This window comes from Mesocricetus auratus, unplaced genomic scaffold (genome assembly GCF_017639785.1).
Source record: "Mesocricetus auratus isolate SY011 unplaced genomic scaffold, BCM_Maur_2.0 Super-Scaffold_100007, whole genome shotgun sequence".
In the NCBI taxonomy this organism is placed as follows: domain Eukaryota; kingdom Metazoa; phylum Chordata; class Mammalia; order Rodentia; family Cricetidae; genus Mesocricetus; species Mesocricetus auratus.
The window spans coordinates 92445637-92467629 of NW_024429191.1; the positions used below are offsets into that span (position 1 = coordinate 92445637).

Consider the following 21993-nt stretch of genomic DNA (forward strand, 5'->3'; position numbering starts at 1 on the left):
CGGACCCGGCTCATTTGCATAGGGCATCCAGCAAGATACCCAGGATGACCCTGCGTCCCTCACTGGGCCGCCACTCCTGAGTAGTTTCAGTAGCCCTCTCCCCAGACCTCCCTGAGATCCGAAATATCCTTGCAATGTGGGACCTGCTTCACATGCTGCGCGTTCTCTGCCTCTCCCTTGCTTGTCCAGGCTGGAGGTGGTCAGGTGTACACGGGGACCCCAATTCCCAGATCATGAGGGTAGCTCCCAGTTCAAGAAGGGACCCTTTAAAGACAACTGTGAGCATGAGCTGGGCTCTGGAGAAACTGAGTCATAAGCCAGAGTTAGTTTCAATGAGTCCACTTTTTTTTCTGTGCATTCGAGGTCTCCAGCAGAATCAAAAGCTTCTATTTCCTTCCAGAGAAAATGTTAAACGTTGACACACACCCCTGTTTTTGTAGATTTCACAAAGTTCATGGCGACTCCCACATCGATATACCAACCTGTAAACGCAGGTTTGAATTAGCCCTGTTGCTGGCTACTCTTCCTTATTTAATGAATATCTCCACCCCACAGGGTTTCTCTGTAACAGCCCTGGCCATCCTGGCACTCACTCTGTAGACCAGGCCTGCCTCTGGAATACTGGGATTAAAGGAGGGGCCACTACACCCCGCTGTTTGATGACTCCTAAACCAGCTGTAGAAGCATCACAACACAGAACCTGAAATCTCTCTTGAAGAAAGGCCAGTTTACAGTTTAAAACAACAAACCAGCCAAGTGTGGTGGTCTTTAATACATACATAGTGAGGACCTTGTCTCAGAACAAAAGGTAAGCCCTTACTTTATGACTGAATTTTCACCAAGTCAAGCAACTCACATGTGTGGGAACACCAGACCTTGAGCAGAGACCCACTGCCCCTTCTGCCTGGGAGTAGGCAGCTGTGAGACAATGTTTTACTAAAAACATGTTTACTAAAAACAATACAATGCCCGGGGGCAATAAGTTCCTGGAAAAGGCCTGCCCACAGAAACCGCCCTGTCCTCGACCTTGTCCAAAGACTAACCGCCTCTTCTGCCACGCCCAGATCAGTTTTTGGTGTCAGAGCAGAACCAGCCAGGGGAGAGGAGAGAGCAGAAGCTTCTCTGGTGGGAGCCTTTCTTAGGAAGTTTTCTTGAACCTTTTTGGGGCCTGCTTAAAGTTTTCTTTACATCGTTGAACAAGCCTCTGTGTTGTCAATCCCCGACACCCTCCGCACGTTCTCGGACACAGGCTGCGCAGCAGACGCGACACACATGAACTGAGTTAAAAGGTTCATCTGCAAGTGTGTTTCTCCTGCCCTTTGGGTAACTTATTTAAAAATATTTTATGCAGCCAGGCGTTGGTGGTGCATGCCTTTAATCCCAGCACTTGGGAGGTAGAGGCAGGCGGATCTCTGTGAGTTAGAGGCCAGCCTGGTATACAGAGAGAGTTCCAGGACAGCCTCCAAAACAATACAGAGAAACCCAGTCTCAAAAAACCAAAAAAAAAAATTTATGCTAGGTGGTGGGGTGGTGGCACATGCCCTTTGATCCCAGCACTCAGGAGGCAGTGGAAGGCAGATTTCTGCAGAGTTCCAAGGCCAGGCTGGACTATACAGCTAGAAATACTCCAGGCGTTAGTACTCGGGCATCTGTACCGGCCGCCCTTGGGGTTCTGACAGGATTCGCCCTCAGCTGCAGCCACTAAGAGCGCCACCTGTGCACATTCACTGTGTTCCGTTTTAAAAGGGCCCTGCCCACCTCCCATCCTTCTTCCTCTCCCTCACTCTGTTCCTCTCTCGATATCTCCCTTCCTCCTTCCCTCCCCCGACTCCTGTCCCCAGAAGCCAATCTCCCCCTTCCCTTTCCCCTTTTATGATTCCTTTCCCTAATAAAAAACTCTATGCTTGAACTCTGATGTCTTGAAAACTGTCTGTCTCTGTCTCTCTTTTTTTTTTTTAAATATTTTATTTATTTATTGTGTATACAGCCTTCTGCCTGCAGGCCAGCAGACAGTACCAGATCTCATTCAGGGTGGTTGTGAGCCACCATGTGGTTGCCGGGAATTGAACTCAGGACCTCTGGAAGAACAGTCAGTGCTCTTAACTGCTGAGCCATCTCTCCAGCCCTCTGTCTCTCTTGTACACTGCTTTTCTTAAATTATAACATTGTTTCCCTGCCAGGCTGTGGTGGGCACTCCTTTAATCCCAGCACTCAAGAGGCAGAGGCAGGCGGATCTCTGTGATTTCCAGGCCAGCCTGGTCTACAGAGCGAGTTCCAGGACAGCCTCCAAAGCAATAGAGAAATCTTGTCTCGCAAAAACAAACAAAAAACATTGGTTCCCTGACTGAGAAGGCTCTCCTGGCATCTCCTCCTGCCCTCAGGCAGTGTGAGGTATGCCAGGACCCTGGAACCCAGTTTACATCCAACAGTCTCACTTATCCAGATCGCTGGGTCCTTCCATGCAAAATTAGCATGATGGGTGAGCCAACCCACCTTCCCCACCTTAGGCTGTCCCCACAAGTGAGGACTCCTCTCAAGCATGTCTTCTCTCTTTTTGGCCTCTATACGTCCTGGAATCAGAAACCACAGCTCTCTCAGGCTGAGACCTTGGCCCTCGCCCTTTCCATGACAACCGACTGGGTGGCCTGTGCCAGTCTTGGACCCTTAGTTAGGTCCTTAGCCCCCGCCCTGGATCACTCCACTCACAGAATACAGCTACCAAAAACCTGCTTCCCGGCACTTTATAATCTCTTCACGCTGGGACCCTTCCCACCTGCTTCCCCTTCAATAGATCTGCTCTCTCGTTCACATATAGCCTTGCCTTCCATTCAATGCCAACAGTTGGTCTCTGGTGGGGTCATCCGTTTATGACCATCCCCTGCATGTGAGGCTTCCTTTCCGGAACACAGTTCTTTCCTCATCTCTGGCTTTTCTGGAAGTCGTGCTACCAGGGAAACCCTCTTGGCCCCCAACCTTTGTGTGATGACTCACTTGGGTGGCCTGTGCCTGTCTCAAAACCAACCCTCTCTGAATTCCTGGGACACTAGGAATTGCAGACCCTTGGGTCTTACTTCTCTGCCTCACTCATGGGGGCTGTGTCATCGTCTATACCTCCTTGCTCCCATTGGGATGATTTTTGGAAACCCACTGACCACTTTTCCTTCTTAAGATTTATTTATTAACTATACAGTGTTCTGCCTGCATACCATATATGCCTGCATGCCATCGGAGGGCACCAGATCTCATTCAAGCTGGTTGTGAGCCACCATGTGGTTGTCAGGAATTGAACTCAGGTCATCTCTCCAACCCCTAATATTACCTTTTTTTTTTTTTTTTCAAGACAGGGTTTCTCTGTAGCTTTGGAGGCTGTCCTGGAACTCACTTTGTAGACCAGGCTGGCCTCGAACTCACAGAGATCCGCCTGCCTCTGCCTCCCAAGTGCTGGGATTAAAGGCGTGCGCCACCACCGCCCGGCTAATATTACCTTTTATAAAGAAATTTCCTCATTAGTTAAAAGTACTGTGATTTTTGCTGGGTCAATTCCTATCATTTGGCAAGAGTCTTTAGTTTTCCTTTTTAAATCAAGTCGGAAAATTTTCATGTCTTTTTCACTGTTTATATGGTAGAAATATCCATTCCAGAGGCTGGAGAGACGGCTTAATGGTTGGGAACACTGACTGCCCTTACAGAGGACCAAGGTTCAATTCCCAGCTCATTAAAAAAAAACAAATCCAGTATCTTTCCTCTGCATCAAAATCCCTGTAGGGATTGCACAAAGGGTAATATAGTCAGAATGTAGTTAAGCTTTGGATCCACATGTGCATTCTATAATTCCTTTTTTCCAAAGCTAATTCTTACAGCTTATCTGGTAATTTCCTTGGACTGTTTAAGTTCTTGTCCCCTTCTAGGGCACTGAACAAATTACTCAGTTCATAAGGTTCTATCCCAACAGTGGTCTGCAAACGGGAAGTATCTCTTAGCAATCTTTCAAAGTCTTTAAGAGTCTGCAATCAGTCTCTCCTAATCTGTACCTTTTGTGATCTAATTTTTTTGTATACCCTAATTAATAGGATCTCCTTGGTTTTTTTTTTTTGTTTTGTTTTTTTTGGAGCATTCTGTAATCCCCAGAGAGGCAAAACTGACCTCCATAGGCACCTACACATGAGGCTAAGGGGCTGCAGAGGTTCAAAGCCTGGGCCTCCTACATCTGCCCTGGCTGTCCATCCTGGCCAGCTATGGTGGTATACATCCCTACTCCAGCCTGTGGGAGGCAGAAGCAGACTTAATGCCCGACAGAGCTAGAGCCAGAATCTGTTTCAAAAGAAAAAAAAATCTAAACCTGGTTTTGAAGAAAATTCCACTTCCCTTTGGACTTTCAAATCATTGGCAGGATTGTTTCTAGGGAAGAACATTCAAACACTGTCAGAAAGCAGGACAGGCAGGAAAACCCTGGGTAGGTTCCGTCCTCAGCCCTGCATAAGCTAGGTATGGTAGTACATGCCTATAATACTGCACATGAATGTGGAATCAAGAGTTCAAGACCAGCTTCAGCTTCACAGTAGACTCTTCCTTCCCCTTCTTACACTTACACACACACACACACACACTGGAAAAAAGACAAAACACAGTGCTTCAAAAGGTGGGTATTGTTTACTTTAGGCAAGAGTCCAGGACTGAGAAGTACAAGTTTCAAGGATGAGACATCTTCATGGTCAAGCACCAGTGTCATGCACGTGGCATTGTTATTCCATTAGATGCTCCTGTGGGAATGCCTTCTTGTGTGCCTCACCTTGCCGTTCCGGCAGCTCGATGGTACACCTGGAGCCTTCCTCTGCACCTGGGTGCCTCTGCCCGGCAGCTGGCCAGTCACAGTGGCCCTGGCTTCCTTTTGCAGGCAGCAGGGCGAGGTGCCCGCGCTTATCACTCCACATGCACAGGAAGGCGCACTTGCAAAGGACACTGGTGGTGACGACACCGAGGAGCATGCTGCGTCACAGACAACCTGTGGCTGCCACCTGTCCCACCCACTAAGCCAAATTACAGCATCAAAACCCTGGTACAAAAGCATCTAACAACATCAGCAGCCAGATCCTTTGTTCTTAAAAACAGTCTACTCCAGTCTACTACTAGAAAACATTCATGCCATGGTCCACAGACCCAGAAGTCAGACAGAAGGAAGAGGGAAGAGAAAGGGAAGGAAAAACAAAAGACAGCAGTACATAAAGTGCTTCTCTTTTAATGAAACAAATCCAAAAGATGTACAGTCAGGCTCACGGTGTGCAGTTCACAAGCATGGAAAACAGACAGACAGAAGGACAGAGTTCCAACAGAAGAAGCTAACCCAAGACCAGGCTGGATTTGCCGCCAGGAGGGTTTCTCCTGGAGGGCGCCGGGGCCGGGGCCACTGGGCTGGGCACAGGAGCAGCAGGCACAGGCTTCTCTTCAATCTGCCCCAGGCTGGCTTGGAAGTCTGTGTCCACATTTTCTAGGAAGAGAGTTTGAGAATGGTTCAAACAAGTGGAAAAACCATACAAAAGATATCAGTCAGCCCGTTAGGGTATTGCCCACTTGTTTCGTGTATGCCTTTAATGCCATGTGGTGGAGGCAGGAGAATCAGGAGTTCAAGGTCATACTTTGCTACATAGAATATTCAAGGTCAGTCAGGGCTACATAGTGACACCTTTTCAAAAAGATAAAAGGACAACCCGTTGGTACATGCCTTTAATCTCAGCACTTGGGAGGCAAGACAGGTGGATCTGAGTTCAAGGCCAGCCATGTCTACAGAGCTAGTTCCAAGACAGGTTCCAAAGCTACACAGAGAAACCCGGTCTGAAAAAAAAAATCAAAATCTCCCAGCAGGTAATTTTCACAGACTATTCGTTCTCACCATCGGACACCTGTGTCATTAATGAGCCTGTTTCATATTTCACTGAGTACACACAAGCAGTGTGCGTGCTAAGTAAGTCACTGTGATGAGCACACATGCTGGCAGTGGAGAGAGGACAGAGTTCAAGGCTAGCCTGGGTTACCATAAAAGCCGTGCCTCAAAATAGCTGAGCACTGGTAACAAACACATTTATTCTCTGCACTCGGGAGGCAGAGGCAGGTGGATCTCTGAGTTCAAACCTAGTCTGATCTACAGAGCTAGTTTCAAGACAGCTAGGGCTGTTACACAGAAAAAAGTCATCTCAAAATAAATAAAAAAAAGCACCGGCTGCTCTTACTCCAGTCTCCTCTTACAAGGCCCTCTTCTGGCCTCCTTGGCCTCCAGCACACAAAGGGTGCACAGACACACACGTAGGCAAAACAGACATAAAATTCACAATCATTAAAAAAACGTTTAAAAGCAAGCATAGAAGCCGGGCATTGGTGGTGCATGCCTTTAATCCCAGCACTCAGGAGGCAGAAGCAGGAGGATTCCTGTGAGTTCGAGACCAGCCTGGTCTACAGAGCGAGTTCCAGGACAGCCTCCAAAGCCACAGAGAAAAACTGTCTCGAAGAAAAAAAACCAAGCATATGTATATACTTCCACTGCAATTTGACAATAAATGTGAGTGTTCAAACTTGTAATTCTAAAGAGGAATACTTTCCTATAGCAACCCTGAAGATCAAACCCAGGCCTTTGTGCATCAGAATAAACACTGGTATATAAACACTGTACATAACTTGCTATTTAGCCCATCAACAAAATAACTAAACAAGGCTGCCAGGACTGAGAAAATGTTCACAGTGAGCTTCAGGGTCAGAAGGAAGACTACTGCCTCTATCTTGTGGGAGGAAGACGGCTGCCACATTCCCTTTCTCCCCCACACACATCTGAGGATAAGCCCAGGCCGCTGGCTTGCTAAAGCCAACATTACCACTGAGCCTCAAGCCTCCACTCCAGACGCTGCCCCCACCCATGCTTTCCAGACAGGGTTTCATTATATAACCCTGGCTATCCTGGTTCCAAGTGCTGGAGTTTAAAAGTGAAGACATAAACCAGCACATCAGCTCATTAGCTAGTTCCCCACCGCCCCTTCTCCCCCCATGTCCTCCTGCAGCCCAGACTTGGCCTTGAACTCTTGTCTCGATTGTTCTGCTTCACTTTCCAATGTGCTGGGATTACAGAGCCACCAGGCACAGCCCTCCCCTAAGGTCCAAATCCCTGTGTACCGTTCTTGTATTTGATTGCATAGAAGGTTGGGACAACTTGCCTTACATCCAAACAAAGCCTATCTCAATGTTCAGCACATCCTTCCTTGAAGCTAACTGAAAGATATAAGAGTTGCTCTTTAATCTACCAAGTGCATATTAGTTATTTTATGACAAATGGCTAAAAGTTACAGCACTCAGAATCCCAGAATAACCAAGGGACACATGACTACTTCAAGAGGACTCCATATTTGAGTTCAGTGAGCAGTTTCCCTGTAGGACCTACAAGCTGAGCTAGGGCAGAGGAGCAGGGAGCAAACCATTAGTCAAGACATACTACTTCAGGCTTTCAGGTCTCCAGGCTTTGCTAGGACTGTAGCTCAGTGGTAGAGTACTTGGCTGGCAGCCATACGGTGTGTGGGCTGTGAGGAGGGGCTGTTTTCAGCAGGTTCTGTTAAGTACGGTCTGATGGGCAGTGCTCTGAAGATGTGCAGAACTGCAGAGCTAGGAGGGCTAGGTGTGGTAGCCAGTGCATCCCTAGATTGCCAACCCTGGGCTGCCCAGAAAGACAGACACAGGATCACACTGGAGTCACTCATGCCTTTAATGCCAGAACTCGGGGTTCTGCAAGTTCAAGGCCAGCCTGCTCTACAAAGTCTAGACCACACAAGACTAAATAGAAATCCTGTTTCTAAAAGAGTTTGTTTTAAGACAAGATCTCTATGTAGTCCTGGCTGTCCTGGAAATTGAGATATAGACCAGACTGGCCTTGAACTCACAACAGATCCTCCTGCCTCTGCCTCCCAAATGCTGGGATTAAAGGCCTGTGTCACCATGCCCATCTTAAATCTTTATTTCTAGGCAGAGACAGGCGGATCTTTGTGAGTTCGAGACCAGCCTGGTCTATAAGAGCTAGTTCCAGGACAGCCTCCAAAGCCACAGAAAACCCTGTCTTGAAAAACCAAAACAAAAAAATCTTTATTTTTATGTCTATGCCTGAGTGTCTATAAACCATGCACATGCACAATGCCCACATTAGTTAGGAGGCTGTTGGATCCCCATGTAAATGGAATTACAGGCAGCTGTGAGACACCATGTCGGTGCTGGGACTTGAACCTGGATCCTCTTGAGGAGTAGTCAAGTGCTCTCAACCACAGAGCTATCTCTCCAGCCCAGAACCTCTTAGAAACAACTGTCAGTAAGCACACCAAACACTGGCCTGATTAATACATCTTTTAACAGATTCTTTGGTTTTGGGGCTTTTTTTTCTTTTCAGTCCTTTCTAACAGAATAAACCCTGACAGCAATGGGCCACCAAGAAGACACTTTGGAGGGTAAAAGCCCCAGCTCCCAAGAGCTGGGATTAAAAGGCTTGTGCTAGGGCTGGAAAGATGGCTCAATGGTTAAGAACACTGGCTGGTCTTCCAGATGTCCTGAGTTCAATTCCCAGCAACCACATGATGGCTCATAACCATCCATAATGAGACGTAGTATCCTCTCTTTTGGCATGTAGGTATACATACAGACAGAACATTGTATATATAATAAATAAATCTTTAAAAAAAAAAAGGCTTGTGCTACCTGATTTAATATATACGTGGCTTGGGTGTTAGTTGTAGTGACTGTTACTTTGGTTTTTCAAGACAGGGTTTCTCTGTGGCTTTGGAGGCTGTCCTGGAACTCGCTTGGTAGTCCAGGCTGGTCTGGAACTCACAGAGACCCGCCTGCCTCTGCCTCCCGAGTGCTGGGATTAAAGGCGTGCGACACCAATGGCCGGCGTGACTGTTACTTTTATGTGCATTGGTGTTTTGCCCAACGTGTGTCTGTGTGAAGGTGTGGGACCCCCTGGAACTGGAGTTACAGACATACAGACAACTGAGAACTGCCGTGTGGGTGCTGGGAATTGAACAGCAGTCAGTCGTTAAGAGCACGTGCTACTCTTTCAAGGAACCAGGGTTGTGTTCTTTGTTTGTTTGTTTGTTTTGGTTTTTCAAGACAGGCTACACAGAGAAACTCTGTCTTGGAAAAAAGTGTGTGTGTGTAATAAATTTATGTGTGCATTATATAGCCACACTGACTGTGTGTGTATAATAAATGTGTGTGTGTTTCCAGGCGTTGGTGGCACACGCCTTTAATCCCAGCACTTGGGAGGCAGAGGCAAGAGGATCTCTGGGAGTTCAAGGCCTCCAAAACAATACGGAGAAACCCTGTCTTGTAAAAACCAAAAAAAAAAAAAAAACTGTAATAAATGTGTGTGTGTGCAATAAATGTGGTCACACTGACTGTGTGTAATAAGTGTGTGTAAATGTGGCCACCTGACTCCACTCCAGCTGGCCCTGAGACATGCTCAGGTCTCTTTCCCTGAGACGCATGATTTGATCGTTAATTCAGAACTAAGCATAAGAGGATGGGGTCAGCACTCAGATGTACTCACCATGCACATCACCTTCTCCCTGGAAAAGAAAAATTCAAAATTAGTTCCTGTTTTAATTCTGCAAAGCACAAAATAGTTCAGAGCAGCCAGCCCAGTTGAAATTACATGTGAAATTCCATTGTAGTAACTGCAGGATCCAGCTCAATACAATCCAGGGCAATGCTAGGCAACTGTCCTACACAATAAATGCCTCAATGCCAGAGAGAGAGACAGACAGACACACACACACACACACAATCTTTTCTCAAACATGGTAAGGGGAGCCGGGCGTTGGTGGCGCACGCCTTTAATCCCAGCACTTGGGAGGCGGAGGCAGGCGGATCTCTGTGAGTTCGAGGCCAGCCTGGTCTACAGAGCTAGTTCCAGGACAGCCTCCAAAGCAATACAGAGAAACCCTGTCTCGGGGGGTGTGGGGGTGGGGGGGGCGTGGGGGTGGGGGGACGACGGACGACGACGACGGACGGACATGGTAAGGGGAGCCTAGACTTGCCCTTTTTTGTTATTTTTCCTTCTTCCCCTATTTAGCTAGCTGCTAAAGGGCCAGATTTACTCCACAGCCTCCCTACACCTAGAAGTTGATGCCTCAGGGTACTCTGAGGTGCCTAGAAGGAAGAGTTCCTCCCAAACACACCCAGGGGGCTCACTGGCAGCTCTATCTACAGAGATCCCACTGTGACGTCAGTGCTGCCATTTCCTGAAGTTCAACCCAAACATTCAGACAACTGACAGTCCTTCAACTCAAGACACTCAAGGGTTAAAGGATTCAGAAGGCCCCAGAGTTAATGCTGTGGGGCCCAAAACTAACCCAATAGTAAGACACACGTTAACTTGCTGTCTGACTCCCTGGCCTCCCTTAGGCTTTTGTTTGAAGGAGGGGTTCATATAGCTCAGGCTGGTTTAGAACCCTGTGTAGCTGATCTTGCTGCCACCACCACCCAGGTACTGGGAATATGGTATGAGCCACCTAATTTTGGCCTCATGAGGCAGAGATGGGGGGAGGCCCAGGCTTCTGGAAAGCGAAGGAAACACTCCAAGTGAGCTCCACCCCCAGCCTTCTTGTCTGCCTTTCTGTCCAATCCCAGCCTTTCATCTCCGTCACCACCATGGCTCAGTCCATTCGCTTAAGGAGAACTGAGCCATTAAAAAAAATAAGAATGCTTTGCTTTGTTTTTCAGGACAGGGTTTCTCTGGGTAGCTCTAGCTGTCCTAGAACTCATTCTGTAGTCCAGGCTGGCCTTGACCTCAGAGAGGTCTACTTCGGGACTAAAGATCTACACCCCACATGCTGGCTGGCTCGCCAAGGAGCCCACCATCTTGTTCTCACACTGACCTTGAGGTCTAAGAAGTCTCCCGAGCTTGCTTCGGAGGGGGCACTTCTCTGTGCTCCAGGCGACTCTGAATCTTCCCTGCCACCACTAGACTTGGCACCTAGAAACCAATGCATACTTTCTTAAAGAACAGAACAGAAGGGCCTGGAGACATGGCTGAGCCACTAAAAGCATGGGCACCCACGCGGTTCACACACTTAGTCATTGGAGAGAATACAGTAGACACACAGAAGACATGCTCCAAGGCAGGCTAGCTGAAAACTACTCGGGGCCACTCTGCCTCTGACCCTTGAATTACTCCAGCTGTCATACGCAGACTCCCAAAGGCTGGGGACCTACCCACAATTCCCAAGCACCCTGCCCGAGTCTGCCAAGCACTGGATTGCAGGTGCGATGCACGCCCAGCAGTGAAGAGCTTCTTGCCTCTTTGGGTTCAGCCTTTGCTAGTCAGGAGCAATCCAGCTGGGTCAGTGATGAAGATAGGGGTAACCTTATAAAACCGGTATCTGCTGCCGGGTGTGGTGGTGCATGCTTTTAATCCCAGCACTGGGGGATGGGGAAGGGGGCAGGGAATAAGGGACAGGCAGCTAGCTCTCTGTGAGTTCAAGGCCAGTCTGGCCTATAAGACCCAGAGCTACACTGAGAAACTCTCAAAAAAAGACAAACCAGTACCTGCTGACTTGGCCCAAGATGGAGGGTTTTCTTCAGGTGTCCCAAAGATGCTAGAGGCCATCTTGTTCTTCCTCACAGGCTGTTCTGATGGCTCATCGAAGCCTAATGAAAAATTGGAGCCGCCACCTGGAGGCCGCAAAACCCTGGAAACAAGAGTAAGATGTTAGCTTCAGATCATACACTCCTTGGTACAAATATGTTCAAACACCTTCACTTCCCTTACCCATCCCCCACCCCCTCAAGACTGCCACTAACAGGAAGGAAAGGACCATCCGGATGTAACCCACCGCTGGGGATCAGATACCAACAGTGCTTTATTACCCATCTCCAGTAGGGTCATCCACAGCCAGAAGCTGCGGCACCGGATGTCATCCAGGTAACAGTTGTGTCCCTTTGAGAAAGGGTAAGAGGAAGAAAGGTCTCTCTGGGTTTAGCTGAATATATTTGCAAAGAAGTTCAAAAGAACATCTTGTTATTTATCAATTGGGAAAGCATTTCCAGTCTTAAACAAGGCAGCATACACTGAGAGACTGAGAGACAGGACTGCCAGTTCTCCGGGACTGCAGCATCAGAGAGTCACCAAAAAAAGACAGAGGAAGAATTAATGAGCCTCCCCCAGAGATGAGCCCCCTTATTGGTTATCCAATAAAGTTGTTAGCTCTGTAACCACACACACACACACACACACACACACACACACACACACACACACAAAGGCTGTGTTTAGATTTGTTCATTCATGCATACACAGACGTAGGTATATATAATGATAATTTGCTAGTGAGGGAGGGGCTCCAGGGAAAATACCTAGGAGAGCCTGGAAGAGGGAAATAATGTAACTCAACTTTAATATATGAGGTTGGAGAGAGGGCTCAGCAGTTAAAAGCACTGGCTACTCTTCCAGAGGATCAGGGTTCAATTCTCAGCACCTGCATGGCATCTCACAACCATCTGTAACTCCAATTCCAGGTAATCTGATTTTCTCCTCTGGCCTCCATGGAGATCAGGCAAGTACATTATATTGCTGAAAACCCTGAATGACTACATTTGTACAAGAAACTAGATCCCTATCGCTCACATTTCACAAAAATCTATTTAAAATTACCAAAACCTTAATATAAGACCTAAGACTCTTGGGGCTGGAGAGATGGCTCAGAATATACTGCTTTTACCGAGGGATGCAAGTGTAGTTCCCAGCACCCCTACTGGAGCACACAACCACTTGTAACTCTAGCTTTGCATGCTGAACACACAGACACACACTTAATATAAAAATAAAGTGATGGGGAAGTCTTCTGTACATATGTTTGTTTCATTGGTTGATGAATAAAGCACTGTTGGCCAATAGGGAAGAAAAATGGGTAGGACTAGGAGAGGTGGAGGATTCTGGGAAACAGAGGCACAGTCACCATGTAGGTCTCGAGAGAAGATGTCTGGACCCTTTCTCCAATAAGATAAGACTACATGGAAATACTCAGATTAGCAGTTATGGGTTAATAATTAAGTCAGAGCTAGCCAATGAGAAACCATAGCAGAAGGCCAACAGCGTCATGATTAAAATAGTGTCCTGCATGTTCATTTGGGACCAGGCTGGCTGGAAGATGCGCGTTACAATAAAGGCAGGAGGTGATGGTACACACCTTTAATCCCCGCACTGGGGGGGGCGGGAGGCGGGCGCAGGCAGAGGCAGGCAAATCTGTCAGTGACTCAGTAGGTAACAGCGTTTGTAACCTAATACCTCCAGCTCTCCACACACCCCTCTTTGGTGTTTCAAGGCAGAAAGCACAGACAACTAACAAGAACTGGTTTCCTCTTCCATGTATGTGTGCCCCTGGAACCTAACTTGGGTCTTGAGGCAGCAGGCCTGCACCCACTGAGCCACCTGACTGTCTCCTGAAGAACTCTAGCGTCAGTGCTCACTGCTGTTCTCAACAGCCAAGGGATGAGCTTCAGTGCCCACCACAGAAGGGAAAATGTGCTGTATAAGCTCCATGGAGCCTTTGTCAGCCACAGAGGGTGGGGAGGGGGTGCTCACGCCTGTGCTCCCACACTTAAGAGGCCAAAGCAGAAGGACCACAGTTAAAGAACAAACAACCTGGGCTACACAGACTGAGACAAGCTAGACATGGCAGTACACACCTGCAATCCCAGCACTAGGGAAGCAGGAGGCTAACCTGGGCTACATGGCAGGGGACAGGAGTGAGAAAGGCTTCCTGGGCACAAGATGAAAGTCTGCCTCAGAAACAGAAAACTGGCAGAGAAATGCTCGACAGACGACAGGACTCCTGAAGACACTAAGAGGAAGCACAAGAGAAGAGGAGATCCAGGTGCCCACGCCACCAGGCAACTTAAAACACACAAGTTTCAGCTCACAGCTGGGGTGCTGAGCAAGGCCCACAGCCACAGCCACTTGGGAGACTAAGGCAGGAGAGGATGAGGAGTCAAGAAGGTGCACACACCTTAGGTAACACGTTCCCCAAACATAGCATCCTTAAGTATGGAGCTGTGTGCCCTTCAGTCCCTGGGACATAGCTCCCTCCTCACGGGAAGCCACAGGACACAAGAAGACAGGCAAGTGTGTCACCACCCTGCTACTGCTGCCCCTGTGGTGACTAAAATAAACTGGGTCTCTCTCTAAACAACAACAAATGTTTATTACTTCCATGTGTGTCTGCATGTATGTCTGTGTGCGAGTGTGCGCATGCCTGGTGCCCAAGGAGGGTAAAGAGGATGTGCATCTCCTGGGACTGGAGCTCTGTCAGCCACCATGTGGATGCTGGGATTCAAACAAAGTCCTAGAAAAGCAGCCAGAGCTCTTAAGTTAGGACTGAGCCATTTCTCCAGCCCCCAAACAAAACTTTACAGAATCCACATCATGTCCCAACTACCTTAGCTCTGGCCACAAAGACACTCTAGGAGGGAATGGGCAGACAAGCACACCTTTAATAGCACTTGAGGGATGGGCAGCAGTAGAGGTAGGGAGGTCTCTGAGTTCTAGGCCAGCGTGGTCTACATAGTGAAACCTTGTTTCGAAGGAAAAAACAAAACATAGAGCATTTGCCAGGCTTATGTGAAGCCCTAGGTTTGACCCACACAAACCAGAAAGCAAGGAGGGGGAGGGAAGATGCTGCAGGGAGAGGCCACACATCTGTAATACCAAGCACTGCAGGGCAGAAGCAGGAGGGTTACAATTCAGTGTCTGCCTGGGCCATACAACCATTTAACCAAAAAGAGACAGAGGCAGAAAAACCTGACCCAGTCTGTTAAGAGACAAGCTTCATTTTTTGAGACAGGGTCACGGGTAGTAGCATAGGTTGGTCTGGGACTCTTGGATTTTCTTGCCACAAACCCTTGCTTGAAATGTGCCTTTGTCACCACAATCCCACCTGTGCACAGAGCAATGCCATCTCATACAAACCCAGAAGGGGGTTGGGGGCAGCAGAGCGCACCTTTAATCTAGCACTTGGAAGGCAAAGGCAGGCTTCTGAGTGCTAGGCCAACCTGGTCTATGTAGTTGAGTGACCTGCAGGGCCACCAGGGCTATGTAAAAGGTCCCGGCCTCAAGAACAAACAAAACACAGGAGAGCTTCTGGGTAGTTGACACTGGAGGCTCCTGGAGGGGAAGCAGCTGCGTTGGCCATGGAAGTCTAGCGCCCTCCTCTCATACTTTAAACCTAATTATACCCTTCAGGATAAACCCATAAATGTAGGCGTTTCCCTGAATTTTATGGCAAATTAATTAAACCTAAGGACAGGTAATAGGAATCCTGATTTACAGCCAGTTGGTCAAAAGCACAGGGTAAGAAAAAAAAAGTTTGGGGGTGGAGGGTAAAAAGCAAAGCAATGTTATCTCATGCCTATAATTCCAGAATGTGGACTAAAGTGAATTCAGGGTTATCCAGGCTAGAAAAGAAATCCTGCCTTTAAAGAAAAAGGTGACTACCAGCATGGTTCAGGGGGAAGAACATTTGCCCCGCATGCAGGAAGCCTTAGGTTCTGCTCCCAGGACTACACACACTGGGCATGGTGGGAGTGTGTGGGAGGCACTCTCTATCTCCAGGTTAGAGGGCAGCCATCTACCCATGCCACATCCGATAGCGGTGAAGGCCCACACCTGAAGTGACACACATCTTCTGTGGGCTGAGCTCAGAGGCAAAAGCATGGTGGGCTTTTCCTCCTCAGACTAGAAAATAAATGTAATTTAAAACAAAAGGGTATACTGTTCCTTTACTTATTAGGGGGAAATGGTATAAAATAAAGACATAGGTGTAAATCTGAACAAACCTCAAATGTACCAAATCTTCCTCAGCGCCCTAGGGGGTGGGATTACAAAAGTGAGCCACCAAGTCCAGTTTGGTGTGAGTTGCCTAACCTCTCTATGCCTCAGGTTTCTTCTCTGTAAAATGAGGGCAGGCAGTAGTATCTGTCCCATCAAGACTGTTATTATAGGAACATCATATATATAAAAAATCTGGAACATAGCGATCATGTACATAACTATTATTAAAACCATTTACATGTCACCACAGTGCTACAGGGGTGTTCCCTCTCACTAATGGATTTTAGATTAATTTTAGTGTCTTCTTTTTCTCTATACTTCTGTCAACCTAAAATTCTTTTAAATACTGCTTCTGGGGCCAGGCAGTGGAGGCACACACATTTAATCCCAGAACTCAGGAGGCAGAGGCAGGCAGATCTCTGCGAGTTCGAAGCCAGCCTGGTCTACAGAACAAGTTCCAGGACAGTCTCTAAATCTACACAAAGAAACCCTGCCTGGAAGAAAACAAAACAAAAAAAAAAAAAAGAAACCCTGTCTTAACTCAAACAAAGCAAGACGGTTGCAGCCACCTTCCTCTAACTCACACCCTTCACCGTGTCTCCACTTGGAGCCAACTCCTCTGGCTCAAGCGGGTTCCACCCGCCTCTCAGACTATATCCTAAACCCCACTCCTACACCCCTGCTTCCTGCAAGAGCTGGGGAGCACAGCACGTAAGTGCTCCTGGAAATGGACTTCTGGAGTCTGTCAGTCTTTGCACCTGCAGCAGACAGTGGAGGAGTGTGGCAATCTGCAACAAGCCTGACTTGCGGGCAGGCGCTGCAGCCAGTCACACCGCCCTGTTTCCTCAACCACTTACCAACACAAAACTGCACCCAGCTCAGGGCCCACAAAGCCATGAGGCTGCGGCCGCGTGCTGGGCTCTGCTCCAAGCAGCCGTGCAGCATTCACAGAGAATCTTCAGGCCCGGGGACTTGTGGCAAGTGCTCCAATATATCAAGGGCCAATCAAACAATGCCATGCGTGTCTTGAGGGACACACCCATGGGAGTTTTATTCTTTTCTGGACTTGGACCTCTACCTTCTCTCTGGAATGTAACTTTAGTGTCTCACTGGGGGAAAACGCAATACTCAAGCCTGGCGAGAAACATGTTCTCAGAGGGCTCAGAGGGCTTGCTGCTCTCATGGAGGACCCTTCAGTTCCCTGCACCCATGTCAGGCAGCTCAGAGCCATCTTTAACTCTCCAGGGGATCCACACCTTCTGGACCCTGCAGGCACCCCTCTCAAAACATAATAAATCTCTCTTTTTTGGGAGGGGCGGTTTTCCAGACATGGTTTCTCTGTAGCTTTGGAGGCTGTCCTGGAACTAGCTCTTGTAGACCACGATGGTCTCGAACTCACAGAGATCAACCTGCTTCTGCCTCCCAAGTGCTGGGATTAAAGGGCATGTGCCACCAATGCCCGGCCAGAAAAAAATTTTTTTGTTCTTCAAGACAGGGTTTCTCTGTATTGTTTTGGAGGCTGTCCTGGAACTCACTCTGTAGACCAGGCTGGCCTAGAGCTCACAGAGATCCACCTGCCTCTGCCTCCCGAGTGTTGGGATTAACGGTGTGTGCCACCAATGCCCAGTCACAAAATTTTAAATGTAACAGATACTTTAAAAAAGAAATGGGGAGAGGCACACAATGACGTCACGTGGAAAAGCAATGGCCCAGCAGTAAGGAGTACTTGCTGCTCTGGCAGTGGAGCCTATCAGGTAGCTCACCTTCTCTAACTCCAGATGACTGGACGCCTCCGCTCTCCATAGGGACCGGCATGGATGTACACACAGACATACAGCCACATAACTTTAAAAAATAAATATTCAGCTAGATATGGTGGCCATGTCTTAAATCCCAGGACACTAGAGGCAGAGGCAAGTAGATCTGTGAAACTGAGACCAACCTATTCTACACATTTAGTTCCTGGCCAGTTGAGGCTAGACGGTGAGACACTGTCTCAAAAAAAAAAAAAAAACACATTTAAAACTATGTCTGCACATGCTGGTAATCTTAGCACTCAAAGAGCCTGATGAGGAGGTCACAAGTTGGAGGCTAACCTGGGCAACATGTTTTTTTAAGTCTCAGATATTAAACACACCCCGAGTAAATTCATTATATAAATCAAGATAAATGAACTTAGGCATATATTTTATGAAGATGGTAATCCTCACATTTAATTTTGAAACTTTGAGGAAGGGTGTCATTATATAGCTGTCCTAGTCTGGAGCCTGACTGAAGCCATCTTCCTACTTCTGACTCCCTGGTTCACACCCCCTTGTCCAGGTTCCCAGGTAATTAAACCGTTGAAATTACTACTAGAAGTACAGACAGATTCTGGGGTGACGCGGGAGTGAAAGGAAATGGGAGATGCTGAGGATGGAAACCAGGTCCTGCCCTGGCTGTGAACACGCTAAGCAAGTACCTCTTCAGCCCTACAGTCTCTTATTGGCTGGGGTTGTTTTAAATTTTTGCCTTAAATGAGTAAACACCTGAAATATTACAATCAAAATCAACGTTCGTCTTTGTCCTCCCTCCCTCCCTCCTTCCCCAGGGAGAGGAGGATCTCTTCACTACGTGTAATTAACCCTCGTGAAATCTTCAGAACCAGAGTAGACCTATAAATATTTTTTGGCTATGAAATAACGATAATAATAAACACTAGCACCCAGCCAGCTTAAAAACATGTCAAAGCTCTGTCTAGTCCAACTTTCACTGGTCTTGCAATAGCAGGTGCTACCTCCCCGATGACGTCAGTGTTGTAGAGCCCATCTGAAACAGAGCGGTTCCCAAACAAAGGACTTGCTTGCAAGACAAAGTACTTCAGCTTTGCTTTTGACTCTTTCCCTCTGAACCACATACATGGTAACCGCTTCAGAGTTGCCCGAGTTAAGACCCAAATGCTGTGCCACAGACAGCAATTTTAAAAACGGCTCCTTTCTTCTGACCCCGGCCCCACGGCTCTGCCACACCACATCCATCACGGGGCTGCAGAGCAAGAAGCACATTACTGAGGGAGGAGGCTGGGAGAACCCGTGAGATTGCAGGAGAACCGGGAAGTTAGTGAAGCCCAGGCCAGGGGACCTGAGCAACAACACCGCCGGGCAAGCCATGACAAAGGGCCGGAAACACGTGCTTTTGCGATTGTCTCACATGTCAAACATACAGGTAAAGGGCCTGGGCTCCGAGATGCTTATGAAGCCTTGAGATGAACCTGACCCTCAAAAGGGTCATACATTACACATTATCGCACCAGTAACCAAGGCCTGACCAGCAGAAAGTTTGGCCTCACCGCACCAAACAACACCCAGGGCTCAATCTGTCCCTGTGCCCTGTGTAACAAATTGCCTCACTGGAGGGATGGCGAGAGGGAGTCACCAAGTCTCCAAGGTCTACACTCAAGTTCTGCCCCGCCCTGTGACTGTCCCTTTAGCTCTCTTCCACCTCAGCCCTTCTGCTACTGCGTGAAACTGAAAGCAGCCCCTGCCACGGCCTGTCCCCTCCCAGCGCTTCCTCCTAAGACTACTACTCTGAGGAGGCTGCTTTTTTGTTGCCAAGTTGTCAGACCTCTGCGTGAGACTGTTACTCCCCGGCTGTCTTCTTAGTCCCACAAAATGGCTCCCCTTTGTGCCTCCTGGCCCAGGACCCCAAGGTTTGGCCGCACACGACCGCGGGTCACCATCAGTGGAGAATACACGGCCAGGGAAGCCGAACCCGAACCTTCAGGAAGATCCCAGAGATGCCTCAAAGCCCACTGAGAGGACCGTGTGCTGAAGCGCCGTGGGCTCCCTTCACAGAAGCCAAACCCTCCCACCAAGTTAGTGAAGGTTCGAAAAAGGGTCCCAGTCCACACACCCCGCTCCGCCCCAAAATGCAGTCTCCTTGGTGGCAAGCAAGGTGCCAGGCTCCAGGAGGGGGACACTCCACACTGCCGGGGAGACAATGGATGGCTCCGTGGCCCCGCCCAAGCACAGACAACCTCCTCCTCCTCCAAGGGAAGCCTGCTCTGGGGAGGGCTCATTCGGCCAAAGTCAACGGGAGAAGGTGGCACAGACCAGACGGGCTGAGGTCCGAGGGTCTGAGCGCTGAAAACCCATCCGAGTCGGCTCTCGGCCCCGCGCACTCGGAGGTGGGCGTGGGGAGGGGGAGGAGACCCGGTCTCTCCTTTGTTAGGCGCGGGGAGGCACTCGGGGACGAGGACCCGTCACTCGGATCCCGGGCTGGGAGTGAGGGAGGCGACGACCAGCCCCGCCCTAGCAGAGGTGCACCTGCTGCGCGGACCCGGGGGCGCAGCGGGCCACCGCGAGGACGGGAGCCTGCAGCCCCGCGGGCTCACGCTCAGATGTGCTCGATGCGCCCAAGGCCGGGGCCAGCACACGGCCGGGGCCAGAGGCAGGAGCGCGTGGCCCGCGAGTGGGACAATGGGGCCCGGGACCCACGGCCCTGCAGGCTCCGTGGGCTCCGGGGAGACCGGGCCCACCGTCCTGGGTCGGGCCAGTGTCGCCGCGGGTGGCTGAAAGCCGATCCTCCCGCACACTCTCGCGGACGCCAGCCCTGCCGTATCGCCACACTGGGGGCCGCCACCCACGTCCCCTCAGCCGTCGCTCCGTGGGAGAAATGAGCAGAGACGCCCGGTCGGGGCGGGGCCACCAGCCGAGGCTGTCCGGCCGCACAAAGCGGCGCCCACACCTCGTTCTGCCACCCGCCGGGGGCGCGAGCGCGGCGTCCCCGGCCCGTTACCGCCAACGCCCCGCGGCCCCCACCAGCCCCGGAGAGCTCGAGCCCGGCGCCGGGCGCCTTACCGGGAGCTGTTCCTGCTGTTGGGGTCCACACCCTTGAAGGTGGTGGTAGTGGTCATGGCGCCAAGGGGCGAGGTAGGCTGGCGCAGGGAGAACGCCGAGGGGACTGAGACCGACAGGCCTGGACCGCTCCGCAACCACGACCAGCCGCGCTCCACAAGCCTCTGCCGCTGCGGGACTCGCCGGACTCACGTTTTATAGGGCCCCCAGGACCCACCCTCCGCATGCCACCATTGGCCAATTTGAAAGGATCTCTTCGTTTCGATTGGTTCTCGGCAGTGCTAATCACAGTTCGGCCCCAAGAACCGGCGGCGCTGGCCACGGCTCAGCCCAAGCCCCGCCCCCTTCCTGAACGGGGACTGGCCGCTCTCGCCTCCCCTCCCCCCACGCCGGCCACCGGGTGCTGCTCCCCATGAGCGTTCACTGTCACTTTTGAAAGTTACTTGAGGGGCCGTCGAATGCTCCAGAAGGAAAGGCGCTTGCCGCCCAACATCACACCCGAGTTCGATCTCCAAGACCCAGAAATTGGGATGAGCCAACCCCGAACCTCTGCCCTCCAGCTGTGGGTCCCTGAGGCACACACACACGCGCACACACACACACGCACGCACGCACACACACACACACACGCACGCACACACACACACGCACGCACGCACGCACACACACGCACGCACGCACGCACGCACGCACACGCGCACACACACTACCAAGATACTCAGCGGGGTGGGTTGGCACTTGCCTGTAATGCCTTCACTTGGGCGACTGAGGCAGGAGGACCACTTTGAATTTGAAGCCAGCCTGGTCTACATATGTGGCAAAAATGAAGTGGGGAGGGAGGGGACGAAGTGTTAACAGCATTTGCTGGTGTTGCAGAGTCTGGGTTCAGTTCCCAGCACTCACAGGGCAGCACCAAACTCACTCCAGTTCCAGAGGCTCTGACCTGGGCACTGAGTACATAATTACATGCAGGCACTCAGACATACGCAAAAGAAGCCTTTCACCCAGCCGTGGCACATGCCTTTAATCCCAGAATTTGAGAAGCTGACAGATCTCTTTTTTTTGGGGGGGGGGGGCGGGTTCGAGACGGTTTCGCTGTGTAGCTTTGGAGCCTGTCCTGGAACTAGCTCTTGTAGACCAGGCTGGTCTCGAACTCACAGAGATCCGCCTGCCTCTGCCTCCCGAGTGCTTGGATTAAAAAGCATGCGTGACCACTGCCCAGCTACTGGCTGACCTTTTGAGTTCGAAGTCAGTCTGTTCCTACGGATCGAGTTCTAGGCTAGCCAGGACTACAGAGAGAAACCATGTCTC

General features: G+C 49.9%; 1 protein-coding gene across 1 annotated transcript; it reads right to left on the reverse strand.

The window, feature by feature from the left end:
- Window positions 1-4631: 4631 nt before the first annotated feature.
- On the reverse strand, window positions 4632-20866 carry Jpt1 (Jupiter microtubule associated homolog 1). The gene is made up of 5 exons (XM_040750050.1): window positions 20686-20866; window positions 11569-11711; window positions 10899-10996; window positions 9569-9587; window positions 4632-5485 (listed from the first exon to the last, which is right to left on the reverse strand). The coding sequence occupies exons 1-5, from the start codon at window positions 20739-20741 to the stop codon at window positions 5337-5339; spliced, it is 465 nt and encodes a 154-aa protein (XP_040605984.1). The 5' UTR covers window positions 20742-20866; the 3' UTR covers window positions 4632-5336.
- Window positions 20867-21993: the final 1127 nt, after the last annotated feature.

Excerpts from the sequence above, each read along its gene's own strand:
- Jpt1 (XM_040750050.1), bottom strand. The coding sequence starts at position 20,741 with ATGACCACTACCACCACCTTCAAGGGTGTGGACCCCAACAGCAGGAAC. Across the intron at positions 11,712-20,685 it reads AACAGCAGGAACAGCTCCCG|GGTTTTGCGGCCTCCAGGTG; the intron begins GTAAGGCGCCCG and ends TCTTGTTTCCAG. Across the intron at positions 10,997-11,568 it reads ATCTTGGGCCAAGTCAGCAG|GTGCCAAGTCTAGTGGTGGC; the intron begins GTACTGGTTTGT and ends ATTGGTTTCTAG.